The 19,167-nt window shown below is 40.9% G+C and overlaps 2 protein-coding genes across 4 annotated transcripts in view; both read left to right on the top strand.

Moving 5' to 3' along the window:
- The first annotated feature begins 104 nt into the window (after nucleotides 1-104).
- Nucleotides 105-8,817, top strand: LOC123969848 (importin subunit alpha-1-like). 2 transcript variants are annotated; one of them, XM_046047575.1, is made up of 11 exons: nucleotides 105-123; nucleotides 465-580; nucleotides 704-844; nucleotides 1,210-1,298; nucleotides 1,798-2,066; nucleotides 2,599-2,693; nucleotides 4,451-4,714; nucleotides 5,422-5,655; nucleotides 5,999-6,181; nucleotides 7,151-7,300; nucleotides 8,081-8,817. In XM_046047575.1, the coding sequence occupies exons 2-11, from the start codon at nucleotides 515-517 to the stop codon at nucleotides 8,168-8,170; spliced, it is 1,581 nt and encodes a 526-aa protein (XP_045903531.1). In that variant the 5' UTR covers nucleotides 105-123; nucleotides 465-514; the 3' UTR covers nucleotides 8,171-8,817. The 2 variants fall into 2 exon arrangements, with proteins under 2 accessions (XP_045903531.1, XP_045903532.1); XM_046047576.1 differs by lacking the exon at nucleotides 105-123 and adding an exon at nucleotides 181-424 and having other exon boundaries at nucleotides 513-580.
- Nucleotides 8,818-9,379: 562 nt separating this feature from the next.
- The window catches only part of LOC123969524 (E3 ubiquitin-protein ligase SMURF2), an 82,674-nt gene continuing 72,886 nt past the window's right edge, over nucleotides 9,380-19,167 (top strand). For both annotated transcript variants that reach the window (XM_046047001.1, XM_046047000.1), the window contains exon 1: nucleotides 9,380-9,785. In XM_046047001.1, the coding sequence (XP_045902957.1) occupies nucleotides 9,734-9,785 (52 nt within the window). In that variant the 5' untranslated portion in view covers nucleotides 9,380-9,733. The remainder of the gene's footprint in view (nucleotides 9,786-19,167) is intronic.

Below are 19,167 nucleotides of genomic sequence, written 5' to 3'. Positions count from 1 at the left end.
TGGGCGGAGCTTATTGTCCAACCGACCAATCAAAAGTCAGGAAAAAACAGGGCGGTGTTTGTTCATGACGTCACGGCCTATGTAAAAAAAAGAAAAAAAAAAAAGAAACAAGAAATCTGTAAGGTAAGCACGTCGCACATGCTCTGTGGCTAAATGTAGATTTTTAAACAAATGTAACGTTACTTTAATTGTATAGGTTTTTGTTTTTGCTAATAATTTGAATATATAATGTTTCCTCCTATGAATTTCAGCGGGTTTTTTGGGGTGTTGGTTTACCAGACAGCCTCCGTGTGCGGTGGGCCACATGGTGTTAGATAACCGGCTTCAAGACAAGCGCCAGTTAACTGCTAGCCAGCTAATCCACCGCCAGTTAGCTATGTAGCTAACAACGTTAAGCAGAAGACGGTAGTGAAAGCAGCCGTTGGTACGACCGTTTGATTTTTGAAATTGTCATCTTCCCACAGCCAGTGTCAATAACGTCAGCGGAATCGATTTTTTTATTCAACGGTCAGGAATGTCAGCTGCAAACGACAACGGAGCTCGACTCACCCAGTTCAAAAACAAAGGCAAAGATGCCAATGTAAGTTCGGCCACTAGCAGCCAGCTTTACAACATGAATTACATAGCTAACTTTAATCTTAATAAACGCTATCTAATGTTAATCGTATGCTGTTGATATGTTTCTGGGTGTCGGCTCCTTCAGGAGCTTAGGCGCAGGAGAGCGGAAGTAAACGTGGAGCTCCGCAAAGCAAAGAAAGATGATCAGATCCTGAAGAGGAGAAACGTCCAGAGCCTTTTGGACGAGCCAGCCTCCCCTCTCCAAGAGAAAGATCCCAACGCACAGGTAGTAGACAGCAGCTGTCTCTTTCTCATACAGACTAGCGCTTTTTGTGCCCAGTGGCCAAAGGTCAATAAGGACCTTGTCTACCTGATGATAACAATGTGAGGGTTTTCCCACTTTATTTTAAAATACTTCCCATTTGATTTAAGAAAAGTCACTTTCAATATTGATTTGTAACCATGTTATGAATGCTTTGAGTAATAGGTCAAGATTGTGTAGCTTATGTTTTTTTTTTTTTTTTTTTAATCTTAATTGAACTGATCCTGTAACCCCAACCTAGACATATTACAAGCATGTCCTAATGTTGAGGGTTAATTTTAACTGCTGTTTGACCCAGGATTAAACCTGCTCTGTTTCTGTTTCCACAGCCTCCTCAGCACTGGTCTGTTGAGGAGATTCTAGCAGGTGTAAACAGCCAGAATCTAGATCATCAGCTACAGGCAACGCAGGCGGCCAGGTGAAATCCGCTTTGAAATCAGTTTTAATGTGCTAACACCCTAAACCTGTTTCCACCTTGTTACTTTGGCAATTTATGTTTACAGTCCAGATCTGACAAAAAGAATAATACGCACACTGTTCTCAGCTCCCACAATTATTTTTTATTTACTGTTGCTGTGCAGTGTTTCGATCAATAGATCTACTTTTATGTTGATAAACTTAAATCACTTGGATTTTTTTTTCGTCATCTGGACATCATCTCTTCTATATATTCCTAAATTATCATCACTTGTTTAAATTTTATTAGGTTCCAAGCATATTCTGGACATCTTTTACTTCTTCTATTGAGTATCAGTGGGTCTGTTCCCAAACATGTTAAACATGATATCACCTGTATAGCCCTCCAGCTAGTGGTTACTCTAATGACATTTAACAATGCTACAAGTTTGCTTTTTCTTTCCTTAAAGTTACTTACCCTTCATTAACCCCCCAACTGTGTTTTTTCCCCTGACGTGCAGGAGGCTCCTCTCCAGAGAAAAGCACCCACCTATTGACAACATAATTGCTGCTGGCCTCATCAAAAGGTTTGTTGGGTTTCTGGCATTGTCTGAATGCCCCCCCATCCAATTTGAGGCAGCTTGGGCCCTGACCAACATCGCCTCAGGTACCTCAGACCAGACCACCGCTGTAGTAGAAGGAGGGGCCATCCCAGCCTTCATCACCCTGGTAACATCACCCCACCCGCACATCAGCGAGCAGGCCATTTGGGCTCTGGGTAACATCGCAGGTACTGTAGGCTGACAGCACTCAACATCTCTATATGTTTTGAGTGGTTTTACTTCTGTTGCTACATATCTACATCCTGCGCTATATCCATGCGTTATATTTTTTCGCTTATTTGATTAGATAGTTGTGATGTGAGGATCTGGTGGTGTTGGTGTGTGTAATTATGCTTCCTTTTAGAGGTGTTGTTGGTCTCCAGGGGTTGTATTATTTAGGGCTTTTCAATTAATGTAAAGGGGTATGTCCTAAATGCCAGAGTGTGTTGTTGACACATCAAGTTCATTATCCAAAGGTGATTCATGCAAGATAATAAGGACCCTATGTCTGTGAGAGTATCAGTGCTTGATTGGCTGTTTTCTCAGTCAGTAAAGGTATACAGATGATTGTGAAAAATAGACCTGGCATATTATGGTGATTTAATAACATGCTGAAGATTTTTTCAATGTGGAGCAAGCTTTGAAATACTTTTTTTCTGTTTTATGATTACACTGCTGACAGGAGATGATTCTAAATGTCTTCCCCCTCCTCAAATGCAGGTGATGGATCCAGCTACAGAGACCTAGTGATCAAGCATGGTGGTCTCCAGCCACTCCTAGCCTTGCTGGCTGCTCCTGATCTGTCTGTGTTTCCTGTGAGTTTCCATCAAACATTATTGCTCTGCTGTTTTAAGAGAGATTTTTATTTTGCACGGCATTACAGACCTGTTCAGAACCAGTATCTTCTATCCAGATATATACATACAGACTGCCGTTCCTAAATACGTAGACTTTCATGGTGTAGGCAAATCAACTGTTTTCTTCACGTAATTAATACTCTACAGAATTGACTGGATTGTCCTTTAGTGTGGTCAGTCGTGCATGTATGTATCTGTAGAAATATGATCACAGTTCCTCTTTCATGTGTTTTGGTTGCAGTTACACCCTTATTTATAGCTGTGCACTCCTCAATAAGTTGCATTGAGGATGTTAACATATTTTAGTGCACTTGGCAACAATAAACAAAAAAGCTTAATTAACATTTTTTAAAAAGATTTATGATACAAATTAGCAGTTCGGCATTAGTGTAGTGTGGATATTGTAATTATATAATTATAAACCAGACCAAACCACAAGTACATTTTACTTCACGAGTCACAATATGGTGTCAACAAGGCTTATCAGCCAGACGTGTGGTGTGAATCTATTTATCCCTGTTAAATGGTTAATGTACAGTTGAGAAGCCTTTTGCGCACAGAAGAGACGTCTGTAGTTTTATTTTGCTTATGCACATTCAGAAATGTAATTTTAGGAAGTACAGTTATTTACTGGGGTTACTCACAACATACAGACAATGCAGTAGCTCCAATGTAAAAAAGATTTATTTAAATTGCAGTTAAGATTTATTTATCCAAAGTAACTGACCGCTTATATGGATTGATAAATATCCTGTTGCCAAGGAGGTTGTTCTGTTTGCAGACAGCTCTCTTTTTTAAGTAAGATCTCTGAATAAACTTGAGTCTTGACAGTATCATGGTATATGATACTCTGACTACTATCCTGCGACTCGAGACAACCACTTTTCTTTTGAGGTAACTCCGGTAACGTTAACGGTCTATTTCTGTCACTCGTTTGTGAGAAGGAGATTAAGCTAGCTGCACCTACATTTGGAGTGCACACGTGTTAAAGCCTTCATGGTAAATCCACTGAAACGGCCCAGAGCGAGCTGACGGGCAGGTTAGCGACTTTATTCATTCAGTCAGTTTCTCTCTTTACAAAGACAAGTGTTGTAGTAAGAGAGTCCTACCTGAAGAGAGGCTATGAAGTCTTCATTTTATGCGATACGAGAACCACATACAACATTATTTATCAAGTTGGGTTGGACTCTGGTTCGACTTAATGAATTTAGCGCGAGGATAGACACAACGCCCGGTTTTCAAAATAAGGTGTCTATACAGCATGGAAATAAGATTAATTGGATTATATTCACAGAAAGTATAAAACATATTGCATGTGTCCAATAAAAGTTTAAAAAATAAAATAAAATGTTAGGGAAATTACTTATTTTATCTTCTATTCTTTGATTTTGGGTTTTTGTTGATTTTTGTTTCTGTTTCATCACCATTTATAGCTATACAATGGGTTTATGATCAAATAGTTTATTAGAGCACAACATTGTTTACAAGCGTACCAAGTTCTTCATAGATAGCCTCTTAATTTTGCACCAAATTAATGCATTTAACTTTAAAATGTACAAAATTTTCTTCCAGGTGGCATGTCTCTGCACTCCCCTGGTGAGGGTCCAAGGCCCACCCACCATAGTCTCTTAAAATCCTGTGGGAAACACTGATCTATCATGTTATGATGCTTTGATGCTCTAAAATAACACGTTATTCTTAACCTACTGTACCAGTCTAGCTACCTGCGCAACGTCACCTGGACGCTGTCCAACCTGTGTCGGAACAAAAACCCGGCACCTCCTTTGACAGCAGTGCAGCAGCTGCTTCCAGCCCTGGTGCGCCTCCTGCACCACGACGACAGGGAGATTCTAGCCGACACGTGTTGGGCCGTGTCCTACCTGACCGATGGATCCAATGAGAGGATAGAAGTGGTAGTGCAGGCTGGCCTGGTGCCCCGCCTGGTCCAGCTGCTAGCCTGTGGGGAGCTCTCCATTGTGGTATGTGGTGTGGTGAAGAAAACTACTTTCTCTCTCTAGTTCATTTCAACTTTGGCTTAAGATAGGTGTGTCAAATTTTAACATGTGACATACAGTGTTTTAGGTATCAAATTATAATCACTGTCATCACCATCATCTATCCTATATGTTTTTCCTAAATTGTGAATACTGCCAGAGACGTTCTATAGAGGAGACACGCCACTTAAAGAATCCTCAATACAAATCTATAGGGAACGCCCATAATGCCAAAGATGGCGGTTTTCCCGCCCCTCCTGCTAGAAGGCCAATCATCTGCTTTTAACAGCCGAAGCGGGAAAACATATTTCTGCCAATCGTGTGGTTCCACTGACGTAAGGTTCTACTACGCATGTGTCACTACTACTGCGCATGCGTAGTAGAAGTAAAACCGTCAGGGGGGGAAAAACACTTTTTTTAAAACCTTATTTTGGGGCAGAGTCATCAAACCTTTTCAGCCATTTTTTTATCAGATTTTCCTGCTGATTCTATTCATGTAGTTTATATGTCCCATCTACCTGTGAAAGTGCAGTTATGGCTCTCTGCCCGTTCATTCAGAGAGGGGCCTGGTCTTGTTAGTCTGAAATAACTGCCCAGAGGCATTACCAAGATGTGTGCCGAGTGGCAGGACTTGCCTTCAAGTCTTGGACTTGATACTACTCGTAATTGACACTCTCTCCTTCACCTCCCAGACCCCAGCTCTGCGGTCACTTGGAAACATTGTGACTGGGACGGATGAGCAGACCCAGCACGTCCTGAATGCTGGTGTCCTGGCAATGTTACCTGGCCTGCTGCGCAGCCACAAGCCCAATATCCAGAAAGAGGCAGCCTGGACAGTGTCTAATATCACTGCTGGCAAGGAAACCCAGATCCAGGAGGTTATCAATGCAGGCCTGATGCCCATCCTGGTGGAGGTCCTCCAACAGGTCAGAATGCAAGAGCAGACAGAAAATATATCTGGCTTGTTACAGTAGTCCAAATTAGATTTATTAATTCGTAATAATCCAAGTAATATTTTATTGAACTGTGTGGGGGAAATTGTACATACATGTATATATCAATTGCACCATACGTATATATAATTTAATATAACCTGACCAGCACAGTCACTTACCTTTTTCCCTACTTCTCTCGGACCTGCTGCAGATTATGCATTGTTTTCTTTGTTTTTGAGCAAATAAAATAAATTGAGGTACTAATTTAACCATGTCCCTAATATTGCTCTGTACTTTTATCTGGCCTAAAACATACAATGTAATTTCTGTTTAGGGAGACTACAAGACCCAGAAGGAGGCAGTGTGGGCTGTCACCAATTATACTAGTGGTGGAACTGTGGAGCAAGTGGCCTATCTGGTCCATTGCAATGTGCTCGGGCCTCTGATCCACCTGCTGACAGCCAAAGACAGCAAAATCATATTGGTCATCCTGGATGCTATCTACAATATTTTACAGGTATATTGCCAAGATCCTGTTGGTATCTTTGCATTGGAGTTGCTCACAGCAAGTTTTGTTTCTGTAGAGCAACCAAAAATCTGCTATTAACACTCAGGCACAAGCAGGGATACAAGTTACAAGGTTGTTTATTAGTCATTATACAGCACAGGGCTGCATAATGAAAATTTGTAGATCCTTCATGCTACACACACAACATATAATTAGTTGTAGGCCTACATTAAAATATGGTAACATGTAAAATAAAACAATATATACAGTTATTTATCTACATATATACATACATGTAAACACCCCAAACATTCCACTGTGCATTATTTGAATTTGCATCTGGGGTGAATGTAAACAGCAGTAACCAGATGACAATATGAAAGAAATATGCTACTGGATTTCACTATTAACTGCACTTTAAAACATCACGGTTAATTAATCGTAAAGGTTCCGCTACACCGAGTATTTCTGTTGCACGAAATTAAACTGTTGCAACTTGCACAAAATAAAGTTACACGAGCGATGCACCAGCTTAAAGTGCAGTGCTTATCAGAGACATGGAGGCTACTTCTGTTCACTGCCAGAGGGGTCACAAAATACATTTTTCTCTTTTATATGTTACATGGAAATAATGGCAACTTCAGTAAAATTGAGGTTTGGGCAAGTGAAAGAAAATGCACAAAAATTACAAACTGTCTTTAGGAAGCCAGCCATGAATAATGGATTAAAGACTAATGGTAGACTACTGCCCAGAACTGCTAGAAAGACAAAATATTTTAATACATTTGAGAGAAATTCCCCTTTAAATGGACCTTACAAACTCCTCAGCAATCAGACATTCGTTTTAATCTCAGTCACATTGCAGGTTGAATGATGCAGATAGACTCTTGACAGTTTCAGATTAAAATGGATCGTTGCAGGTTCATTTCTTAGTGAAGGAACTATTAGTCTTACAGCCCCCCCCCCCTTTCTCCACAGATGGCATGCAAAACTGGTGAGATTGAGAAACTGTGCATAATGATTGAGGAGTTGGGTGGTTTGGACAAGATTGAAGCACTGCAGTCCCATGACAACGAAGCCGTCTACAAGTCCTCTCTCAACATCATAGACAGATTCTTCTCTGAAGAGGTAAGTGTTTCTCACAACGGGGGTCCCTTAAGACTTAGATGAGCTGAAATTACCGCTAAATAGTGATAGATTATTCCAGTAGGTGAAAGAGAACTTTGGAGAATGCCTGAAGCAACGACAACAATAGTGACAATGTTGAAAACACCCATGGAGCTTTGTATACGAACACAACTTGAATTTTGAATTCTAGACTGTTAAATGTGGCTTTATTTGAGGAGTTTAGTGTTTATGTTCTTCTGAATCTGTTAATCTCAGTTTTTGTCTTTTTCAAAATGTGTGCATGTGCTGAATTTGTCAAGGACTTTGTCAATGACTCGTCATTTCGCGTGACTGGATAGTTTACAGTTATGATTCTAACCACTTTTGTCAACCATTCAAGCACAATGCAAACATGCAAAGAATGACTGGCACCCGCGGTACGACTACATTGTTAATTATGATTCATTCATAGATTAAAGTCTTGGTAGAGGGTTGCAAAAGTTACTTGTGTGATAACTACTTGCTGCTGTTTACAAAAAAGAAATGTGAGGTGTGGTGCAACGTAGAGGGCTGCCTTTTAATATAATGACATCTCTCATCTTTAATGGATGGTCCTAGTCAAATCACTGACCAAAAGCTTTCAAAGTAAAACATTCTTTTGCTTACATGAGCTGCCTTCAATGTTACTCAGTGCACCACAGCCGCTTTCTTAGCTGACAGATTCTATGTGAATCCATGTGTGTGAAACCACCCCCAAAACATGACTTGGTTATTCCTCTAATCCTTCTCACTCCTGTCCAGAATGAAGATGATGAGTCTGTGGTTCCTGAAGCCACGGCAGACTGCTATACCTTCCAGATCCCTGAAGACCAAAGCACTTTCCAGTTTTAACATGTCAGCATGCTCTTTGTAAAAATTCTTATCTTGTTGATATTTTTGTATTTTTTTTAGAGATTTCCTTGTACAGAACAGTACAACAAAATATTCCTGTTCTAAAGAATATTTGTAAATAAATTCTATTAATGCATTATGTTTTTTTTCTGTGATGGTTTTCAGATATAGGTAGGCTATGAACAACGAAACTTTATTGATTTTATTTGGTGAAAAGATGTGAAGGAGATGAGATGTTAAGAAAGGGGTTATAAGGATTTGGGGAATGGGAGATGATTCTGTATCCATGTCACCACTAGGTGACACTGTGCGTATTCTCTGCTTGTGACCTTAACTGTATAGACTGTGTTGTCTATAGTACATTGTAAAACTATTTTATGAATGAAATGTGTTTCAATGCATTCACAGTTTATTACAGTTTAAGACCATGTTGACTCAGGAAGGAGCAGAAATGTTAGTCACTGTACTCATTACACCTGCATCTGCTGTATCTTCCTTCAGAAAAAAATATTATGCTTACTGGGGCTGATTAGTTGCGTGTGGCCAACCCTAAGTATAAGCTGGCCATATGATTTGATTTGATATGTGATTGTGACTTGATTTTTCTATAATGTAAAGGAGAAACATTAAATTTCACGTTCACCTTTCTCTTTTTGGTTAAATGACACCCCCCCCCCCCCCCCCCCCCCCCCACACACACACACACACACACACACAAAAAGCTTCGATGCCGCCTTCTGCAATCACCTCGCTCTCACTGATTGAACTCTTACTGATTAGTTTTAATTCAGTGTGGATAATCAATATTGATGTATTTAGAATAGAAATTGAAGCATGCTGAGCTGTATAAATTCTAACTATTAATTGTTTAGCTCGTTCATGTCGGCATAAATTAACCAAATTAAGGCCGGATAAAGACGGATTTAATTTCAACATAAAATCACCGACACATTTGCACATCTTTAACCAGGTAAAATGACTAGTGATGTGCGCCTTGTGTCTTATAAATCTATGTCTTTTTAAATATATATACATTCTAAACAAACGTTAGGTGAAAGGTAACATAGGTGATTAAGTAGGAGTCACAAACAGGTCGCAAATAAACCCGATCACTGTTTGATTCGCTCTTTGTTTTATTGTGAAAGATTGTACCGGATGTGGTTTTGTGTTTTCGCCCTGGTGCTGTAGCGCTGTCTTTACCATCATCACGGCCAACTCCAGTGAAAGCAGCACGGGCAGCAGAGCAGACGCCTGTCCGGATGGAGGGCAAACTGTTCACATTATTGGTTTCAATACTCGAGGCGTGAAACGCATTTGGGGATGTTGCTATTTGCAGTCATTTTTTTACGGAATCAGGTCTGAAGTGAGTTATTCCAGCAATGTGATTATGATGCCATGATGTTGCATACACAGTCAGCGTGATTTGCTATGGTGACACCACAAGCTAACCCCAAGCTAGCAGAGGAATTGTTTTGGGTGATACCTTTTTGAAAAACTCACACGCCGTCACATGAATAAAGACATTTTTTTGTGAATTTTCATCAAGCTGGAACACAAAGGGGAATGTCTAGCCAAGGAGTTAGGAGAAATGGCCCAGTAAAGCTGCGGTTGACAGGTAAGCGAATTTAAACCCCCTCCTGCGCCTCTCGGAACGTTAGCAAGTTAGCCTGCTAGCCAGGCTAACTAACGTCTGCTGACTGTAACGCTGAACACTGGCATGTGTGATTATACAACTGTTCAGCTCGTATTGTAGCTTATTTTTAATTGTTTTTATTGCATTTAATTGCTGTAATTGTACCTGAATGTACCTCAAGCCAACGCAGTAACCAGCATTAACGTTACAAGGCAGTCAATGAGGCTGCCTCGTTAGCAAACATTAACATTAGCTGTGGCAATAACGCTGTTTATGTTGTTACCCTTGCTCGCTAACGATACTTTTGGCTGCTTACTAATGGGTTTCTCCCAAAGGTTAGCTTACATAAATGCTTAAGATGGATATCTGTAAGTCTTTGCTGATACGTTAATTTAAGTGTTGTGTCGTGTCGTCATTAAAACAGGACTACAACTAAACATCAATCCTTAGGACTTCTCTTCTTTGCATTCATGTATATTTCAGGAGGTAAAGGACATTGTGTCAGTGGCTTCATACTTGCACTTTAGAGGATGTAGAATCATAAATTACAGTTAAAAAGCCGACATCTTATCAGACGTTGTGCGATTTCCAACGACCTTCATATATAGAGATACACATTTAAATAGCTTTTTCGATTGGTTTGTGAAGAAGAATAACGTCAGTGCAACAACCTAGAAGAGAGATACCACCGCAGTATGTGGTACACACAATTTGGCTGTATATGAATTTTGTACGAAGGCAAACGTGTTTTGGTTTGCTCTGAAGAAGTTGTAGCACTTTATGGTTAACCTACATGGATGGATTTATGCAGCATACATATTTTCAACCCTTCAACCCCATCATCTTGTGATGTGTAGCCACATCAAATGTGGTAGCCACATCAAATGATAACTGATGGTGTTCAGAAGATACATGGCTCAACTGAAGGAAAGAACAGAGAACCTAAGATTGTCTCATTGTGATGAGACCTGTGTTTGGTGATAGATCACTATTCTTGTTTTAAGACTTTCAGCGGGCAGTATAACGTAGGAAGTGTCAAAATCCTTTGAAGTTCAAAAACCTGCCCAGCTATCCTTTCTTCTCACCTGCCCTGGGTCTCCTTATTCCCTCCTTCCATCTGGGGAAATGGTTTTAAATGGGCTGCACTGGTCTTCAGACAGAATCCCAGGAATGTGAAACCTCAGGAAGGAAATGTGAGCCTTTCCCGGTCATAGACACATCCTCTGTCTGTCCTTCACTGAAGAGAAAGGGTAAAGAAAACTGTGTGTGTGAGGGGAGAAAGAAATTGGGCTTTATATGGAATGTGACCACTGCTCACACAGTGATGCTAAGTCTGCTTAGATTTGTGGATTCATTTAAGCTTTACACGTGTTTAGCCAGTCGTGGCCACACTTGATTTATGTGTCTGAAACCGTGTGCATTTAGACCAAACATTGCATACCTGCTGAAGTCCAGTTTTACTTAGTCTGCTCTGTGGTCTCTTTAATAGTTTTTGCATTTTTTCCCTGTCAGAGGTGACTATAATTGGGTAAACCAAACTTTTGGGTCTTAGGAAGTTAACGGATTTTGAACTATTGTTGTCTTTGGGTTTTATGTTCCTAGAACATTTTATTTGTAAAGCAGTTTGAATAGGCTTATGGACTATTTCCCCAAACCTATTGGGTTTCATCTTGAATTTCTGTATGATGGATGATATGATATGATATGATGACCTAATAAGGTGCTTTCAGACCAAAAGCGAAGCGAGCGTTTGGAGCGGTTAGTTTACATACAAAGTCGATGCAAAGACGCGTAGAGCCGCGATTTCCTGTTGGGCGGCGCAAAGTGACGCAAAGGGGGCGGGGTTGATGACACAAAGGCAATGCGAAGGAATTCGCGTGAGTTGAATATTTTCAGCTCAAGCAAGAAAGTCGCATGGCGCTGAGTCACAATAGCCTATCAGTGTTGAGATTGTCCATACATCACCGACGGCTTCAGAGCGATGTGTGGCGACCAAAATGTAAATGCTCCATACTTGTATAGCGCCTTTCTAGTCTTTTCGACCACTCAAAGCCTTTACACTTTACACTTTACACTTACACTGCATTCACCAGTCACACACATTCATACACTGCAACCAGGGGGAGCCAGGGATTGAACCGCCGACCTTCCGATTAACAGCCAACCCGCTCTACCTCCTGAGCCACAGCCGCCCCTGTGTGACCTAATGTGTGACCTAATGTGTGACCTAATGTGTGACCTAATGTGTGACCTAATGTGTGACCTAATGTGTGACCTATCAGATTCTGTGACCCAAATGGCAAGTTAAGCGCCAGAGGCTTTGTTGACTATGTGAAGTAGTTGCAGTTTGGTTGGGTTTAGGCCCCCAAAGTACTTGGTTATGGTTAGGAAAACATTGTCGTTTGGGTGTAGTCACAGAATCTGATAGGTCACAGATTTTAGTGTTACACGCAGAGCGGGCGATTGAAAATCTGCTGGCCGGCTGAGAGCTGCTAAACTTGGGGGAGAGGAGCAGGGAGCAGCGCTGCAACCTTTGGACAAAGAAACACCTGTAGTCGGTCTGGATTCTGCTCTGACATCTACGCCGTTTACTCGCAGGAGGAGCTCAGCGTAAACTGCTTTTATTAAATTAGCTTTTTACTTTAGTTTTTGGGATTACAACATTGATTTATCTTCACCGGAGCCTCTCAGCGGCTAGCTTCCATGCACATCCGGTTCCAGTGTTGTTGCAGCGTCATTAGCTCTGTGGGACTACGACTTCATATTTATATAAAAACCAGACATTACTTGGAGAAAAGAAAGCGAGGAGGTTGAACTACCTGGTGAGTTCAGAAAACATGTCTAACTTTATTCCAGCTATTATTGTACTTTACTGTGACCAAGTTAGCATAGCATAGCCCTGATCGATCCAAACTTCATACAGAAAACAAACATTTTAGAAGATGTTGTCCTGCTGTCTTGCTGACAGACCTGACAAAGCATGAATTCATATGTTTAACAAATCTGCATCATGTTGTAGTTTATAAAAGCTATAACATCAGTTTAATCCGTTTATTGCTATTTAATCACAGCAAAGTGTTTACTTTGGTTTCATACAGCTGTAGTAATGGCGAGTTGTGTTTATTCACGTTAACGCGTTAAAATCGCCTTCTTCCTTTGTGTGTGAACACTTGCAGCGAATGTACTCACACGAGGAAAGCATCGCGAGGAGAAAATTCGCGGTTAGTCGGAATGCCGCATTATACTGGTTGGTGACTTGTTAAAGTACTGTTTAAATGCTTCTATAACAGGTGCTGGTCATATAATTAGAATATCATCAAAATTGATTTATTTCAGTAATTCCATTCAAAAAGTGAAACTTGTATAATGTATACATTCATTCCACACAGACTGATATATGTCAAGTGTTCATTGCTTTTAATTTTGATGATTATAACTGACAACTAATGTAAACCACAAAATCAGAAAATTAGAATATTGTGAAAAGGTTCAATATTGAAGACACCTGGTGCCACACTCTAATCAGCTAATTAACTCAAAACACCTGCAAAGGCCTTTAAATGGTCTCTCAGTCTAGTTCTGTAGGCTACACAATCATGGGGAAGACTGCTGACTTGACAGCTGTCCAAAAGACGACCACTGACACCTTGCACAAGGAGGGCAAGACACAAAAGGTCATTGCTAAAGAGGCTGGCTGTTCACAGAGCTCTGTGTCCAAGCACATTAATAGAGAGGCGAAGGGAAGGAAAAGATGTAGAAAAAAAGTGTACAAGCAATAGGGATAACCGCACCCTGGAGAGGATTGTGAAACAAAACCCATTCAAAAATGTGGGGGAGATTCACAAAGAGTGGACTGCAGCTGGAGTCAGTGCTTCAAGAACCACCACGCACAGACGTATGCAAGACATGGGTTTCAGCTGTTGCATTCCTTGTGTCAAGGCATTCTTGAACAAGACACAGCTTCAGAAGCGTCTCACCTGGGCTAAAGACAAAAAGGACTGGACTGCTGCTGAGTGGTCCAAAGTTATGTTCTCTGATGAAAGTAAATTTAGCATTTCCTTTGGAAATCAATGTCCCAGAGTCTGGAGGAAGAGAGGAGAGGCACAGAATCCACGTTGCTTGAAGTCCAGTGTAAAGTTTCCACAGTCAGTGATGGTTTGGGGTGCCATGTCATCTGCTGGTGTTGGTCCACTGTTTTCTGAGGTCCAAGGTCAACGCAGCCGTCTACCAGGAATTTTTACAGCACTTCATGCTTCCTGCTGCTGACCATCTTTATGGAGATGCAGATTTCATTTTCCAACAGGACTTGGCACCTGCACACAGTGCCAAAGCTACCAGTACCTGGTTTAAGGACCATGGTATCCCTGTTCTTAATTGGCCAGCAAACTCACCTGACCTTAACCTTATAGAAAATCTATGGCGTATTGTGAAGAGGAAGATGCGATACGCCAGACCCAACAGAGTCTGCAGAAGAGCTGAAGTAATATTCTAATTTTAGGAGATACTGAATTTGGGATTTTCGGTAGTTGTCAGTTTTAATCATCACAATTAAATGAAATAAACATTTGGAATATATCAGTCTGTGTGTAATGAATGAATGAATATAAAATCCAAGTTTCACTTTTTGAATGGAATTACTGAAATAAATCAACTTTCTGATGATATTCTAATTATATGACCAGCACCTGTATATGCAGCCTCATTGCTATTTCTTGGCCATACATTCTCTCTAAGCGAGAGCCAGTCCCAGTAAAACAGTGGCTCTGTATCAATCTATGCTTCAGAATTCCATTTTAATTCAAATTAACTTACATAATTATGAATTTCAAATTCTGTCTTTTTTTTCTGGTTTGCTAGTACCTCTTTAGTAAATTGCTGTGCTTAACCTCCAACTTACTCTGTTGTCTTTATGTGGCTACAGGTCTGTGCAGAAGGTCTGTGCACTGCCAAGGCTAATCACTGTGCTGTCACCAAGAACACTCTGTTTCCAACTTGAACAAGTTACCCTTGCAGAGGCTTTTGCTTTATGTCTTTGCATTTCGCAGCCAGAAGTCTGCGCTTACTTTGTCAAAATAAAGATAGTTTTTGTCCTGGCTGTGAGTCGGTGTGCTGTTATAGTTTGCCACCCTCACTGGGATTACCTCTCGTCACAGCAGTGGATTAGATTTTGCACAGGGTGGGTTTACAACACACTGCTGGATTTTGACCGGAGTCATCCCCAGCTTAATCATCCCACGCTGCATTCAAATGCCACCTTCCAGTTTCTCACAAAGCCATTTTTGGACCCCCTCCGTATGTCTAGAACATTTATCTGGGACAGCTGCTCTTTGACGCTTAAATTTAATAAAAATTTCCTTGTTTGGGTTTGCTGGTAGGCAGTGTGCTGTCGTGTTGACAGCAATCTTGGGTCTTGAGAGCTGTTATTCCTAACGCTGCAGGGAGCCGACAGTTGGTGATGCTCCCCCCCCCCCGCTGTATCCTGTACAATGAGAGCTGGTGTATAATTTACTGAAACTGAACAAGAACAGGGTGTTTTCCATCACTTTCCTTCACTGGATGGAATTTGGAGTTTCTAATGGGTGAATCCTATGAGATGTACGAGGGGATGAATCCATCCCTCATCCCTTTTCAAATATGTCCTCTTGGCTACACTATGGTGATGCTGTCTCTGTGAGAAGGGGAATCTGTCTGTAATCCATTTCATCCATTAGCTTCCAGTTGGCATGCGTGACACTAAGGAAAGCAAGGAAATCCACATGTGCATTTTTCATCTACTGTCGTGTGTGTGTGTGTGTGTGTGTGTGTGTGGAAGATGGTGCTGAACCTTATGTGTGTGCTGAAGGGAAACTGGTGATTTAGATAAGGATCCTGCCTCCGTCCCTGTCTTGGCATTAGGACTGGGGCAGAGTGCATTTTAGGGAAGTTATCAGGGACCACTGTCTCAGCATTCACTGTCAGCTCTCAGAAAGTACAGCTGTGTGTGTCAGCTTGTTTGTATGTGCAAGCGCAATGTTTGTGTTTTGAAAACAGAAGACAAACACACACTTTCACGCGCACGTGCACACAGATGCAGTCATACACACAGTTGAGCTTCCACAGGATGTACTATCGGCACGCAATGGTGAGCTAAATTAGGGCTCTCGTCCTAAAATATAAGGAATAAATATTTCAAAGAGCACTATGGTGGCAGTGAGAAACCAACCGTTTTAAATTATGATGCCCACATGGGATTGAATAATGCATTATGGATGAGCTTTGTTCACATTACACAAGTTTAGAATTTTAAAAATGTATGATAAAAGATTACTCGAAGAGTATTTATGTTAAGTAGTAATTATTTACTGGATTATTTGCTTGAATATAATAAAGCAGCAAATGAGAGAACAGTTCTGTGTTTGCCTGAATCTGACAGGTGTCTTATACATACTCATTTGTGTGATCCTAACATCTCTGACTCACTACTTCATCCTCTTCTACAATAGATTAACTTGTGCCTGCCAGTCTTGCTGGCCTCCCCTTACGATTTGAATGAAAGCTGATTACATAGTGATAATCACATTGTGAGCTGCCTGTATCGTGGGGACTTGACTATGAGACTATGCATGTGCTAGTGGTGTAATTTATTTTGTTACATATAAGGTGTTTAATTTCCAAATGCCGCCCTCCCCCTTTAAACAATTCAGAGTTTTGACAGTTGAAATGTGGACCATAGTTAGTGATTATGATTCATCAGCTCACATTGTACGCGAGTCATACAGTGACGTGTTGCGGCGTTGCTCTGTTTTATGTATCCCTGAAACCAGCTTAATTTAGGAACAAGCAGTGTTCCAGGAATAAGTGCAGTTTGACCCAGTTATGAGGTAATTAACGGCACTGCTCAAAATTCCTGATTCCTGCTGAAATTGCCACTAAAATACTAGGGCTGTTCAGATTTTCATCAAATGTATTGTGCTACCCCACACATCTTGAGAAATATGGGGTGAAAAATTGCCTTGAAGCTTGCCTGAGCTACCCAGACAGTCAGTCAGATAAGTAAGCCATAGCTGTTCACTATGCACCTCATATATGAAAAAGCGGTGTTGTTTTTGGAGGTCAGTGAGCAATTCCCCTTTGCAGTCCACTGCTCTTTTGAAGTCTGATGTGCAGTGCTTGTGCTTTTTTAACCCAGCAGGTGCAGAAGTATGAAGTGCTCAAACCTACGTTGTCATTTCCATACTACTTACTTTCTGGAATCAAACACTTCCTCTTTGACCTGGCTCCTTGTTTTTTTTCTGAGCCTGTCGGTCACTGTGCACAATGTGTTACTCTGAGTCTTGTGAAGGGAGCCGAGTGTGTATGCACGCACAGACGTGTATGAGTGAGAGAGAATGGATGTGTTTTCAACTTGGACTCTGTGTGTATGGTACATTCTTGCTTGGTAGCATGTGTGGTTGTATGTTTTTGTGCTTCAGCTCAGATCTTGTACACTTGATCTGCCAAGACAAGAGAGCAGCCCATATGGGGCAGTCCCCCACTGCTGCTGTCAGCCCTTCTGTCGTCATCTCTCCTCCCATCAGCTCATCTCATGTTGGTGTTTTTTCTTATATCTCCTGTCATCGCTCCTCCAGTTAACATATTTACTCCCCTGTTAAAGTCCTCTCGTATTCGTTGTGCCAACGTACCCTCCTCTCCTTATCTTGTTGCCCTTTTCCATGTGAAGCACTGAATGTTAATTTCTTAAGCTCGCCAACCTTCTGACTACCTAAAGATCTGAAGCCAAAGTTAGTCTTCTGGGTGCATGTCGGCTAGATCTTGAATGACTTGCACACAGCTGAAATGTAGAGGTTGTCAGGAGGTGGTTCCTAACTCCTGCAGAGAAAGTATAAACTGTTGTCTGAAAGTAGAGATAGACACTCAACACTGAGTATTCATGTTGCAGCTTGATTGTCCAGATTAAAGCTGCAGAGAAAATTGCGTTAAAAATCACTTTAGGAAACAGCCAGTGATGATGGAGAAAAGCATGTTTCTAATGTGCAATGACCACGTCTTACAAAAAACTGCTGTAGGCTTATGAATTTTATATTATTTGTAAGAGCTTTCATCAAAAACAGCCCTGTAATTTTCAAGTTGGCCATTTCATCATGCCACTGGTACTCCCACGCGGGTTTAAAATACCTTAGCAACTACTGTTGGATTAATTGGAACGAGCTTTTACCTCAGGGTTGAAGGAGGTTGTTTAGCTTAGCCTCTTCTTGCAGAACTTTTCAGTGTCAGCCTTGATGTGTTAAGGAATAGTAATTAGGGATGAAACTTTCAAATCACGATTATAGTGACCAAAATTATCATGGTTATCAGTATTATCACGGTACTGTAAAAATGTGCCAAAAAATATTAATGTACTGATAGACACACTGAAACCATTTCAACAAGTTTTATATTGAAAACTACAAATACAGTTGCCATTTTGTTTGCATGAAAAATAAAATAACAGCAAATACCTTTTGTAAACATATGAAAATCATCTAAGTGCGCATTATCAAGATTTTATATTATATAGGTAATACAATGACCCCTTGGACAATTACATGAAAACAAATAAGTCTTTAGAAGACAGGCTTAGTAACTGCAATGAGCCCAAAAACTGACATAAATACAGAGGAGTCTGTAGCGTTTCTAGATATGCTGGTTGGTTGACTCTGCCGACACACACAGCAACAGAACAACGTGTAGCGTTTCTACTAGAGCAGCTAACACTGAGAGCTTCAGTTTACACGCTGTTAGCAAGTCAGAGAGACAAACCAAAGCTAAAAGTTAACTCACCCTGTGTTCACTATAAGAAACCATAAATAAGAAAACTAAAATATGACCAGACCTCAGAGTGACTGAAAAATTTCTGCAGCGGTGTCTTCCGCTGTGTTGTCATTGACCCAAACAAACCCACGTTGCATTCTGCGCATGCGTGCCTGCTTCTGGGAGACGCTGGACAGTGTTTGTCGTGAGATTATAATAGCGCGGTAACCGTACCCGATTACCATGGTAATTAAAATGTGTACGGTAATAATAACCATCGGGAATTTTACCATGGTTTACCGTTAAACCGGTAATCGTTTCATCCCTAATAGTAATGGATGGAGGCAATTGGGTAGGTGTGTGATCAACAACATGCATTAAAAACCAACAAATGTAACTAGTGATTTATTAAAGAGGTGGTATTATGCTTTTTGGCTTTCCCCCTCTCCTTTATTGAGTTATATATCTTTTTTTGTGCATGTAACAGGTTTGCAAAGTGAAAAAGCCCAAAGTCCAGCCCAAAGGGAGTTCCCATCTCCCACAGAAAGCTCTGCTCTGAACCACTTGAAAACAGCTCGTTTGTAGTCCAGCCCTT

Source organism: Micropterus dolomieu, linkage group LG04, assembly GCF_021292245.1.
Source record: "Micropterus dolomieu isolate WLL.071019.BEF.003 ecotype Adirondacks linkage group LG04, ASM2129224v1, whole genome shotgun sequence".
NCBI lineage: Eukaryota > Metazoa > Chordata > Actinopteri > Centrarchiformes > Centrarchidae > Micropterus > Micropterus dolomieu.
Note: the sequence above shows the minus strand (reverse complement) of the source record. Positions and strands in the feature narration are given on the sequence as shown.

Coding starts and splice junctions, on each gene's coding strand:
- LOC123969848 (XM_046047575.1), top strand. CDS start 515: ATGTCAGCTGCAAACGACAACGGAGCTCGACTCACCCAGTTCAAAAAC. Junction 1,299..1,797: donor CAGGCAACGCAGGCGGCCAG/GTGAAATCCGCT, acceptor CCTGACGTGCAG/GAGGCTCCTCTCCAGAGAAA. Junction 2,067..2,598: donor GGCTCTGGGTAACATCGCAG/GTACTGTAGGCT, acceptor CCTCAAATGCAG/GTGATGGATCCAGCTACAGA.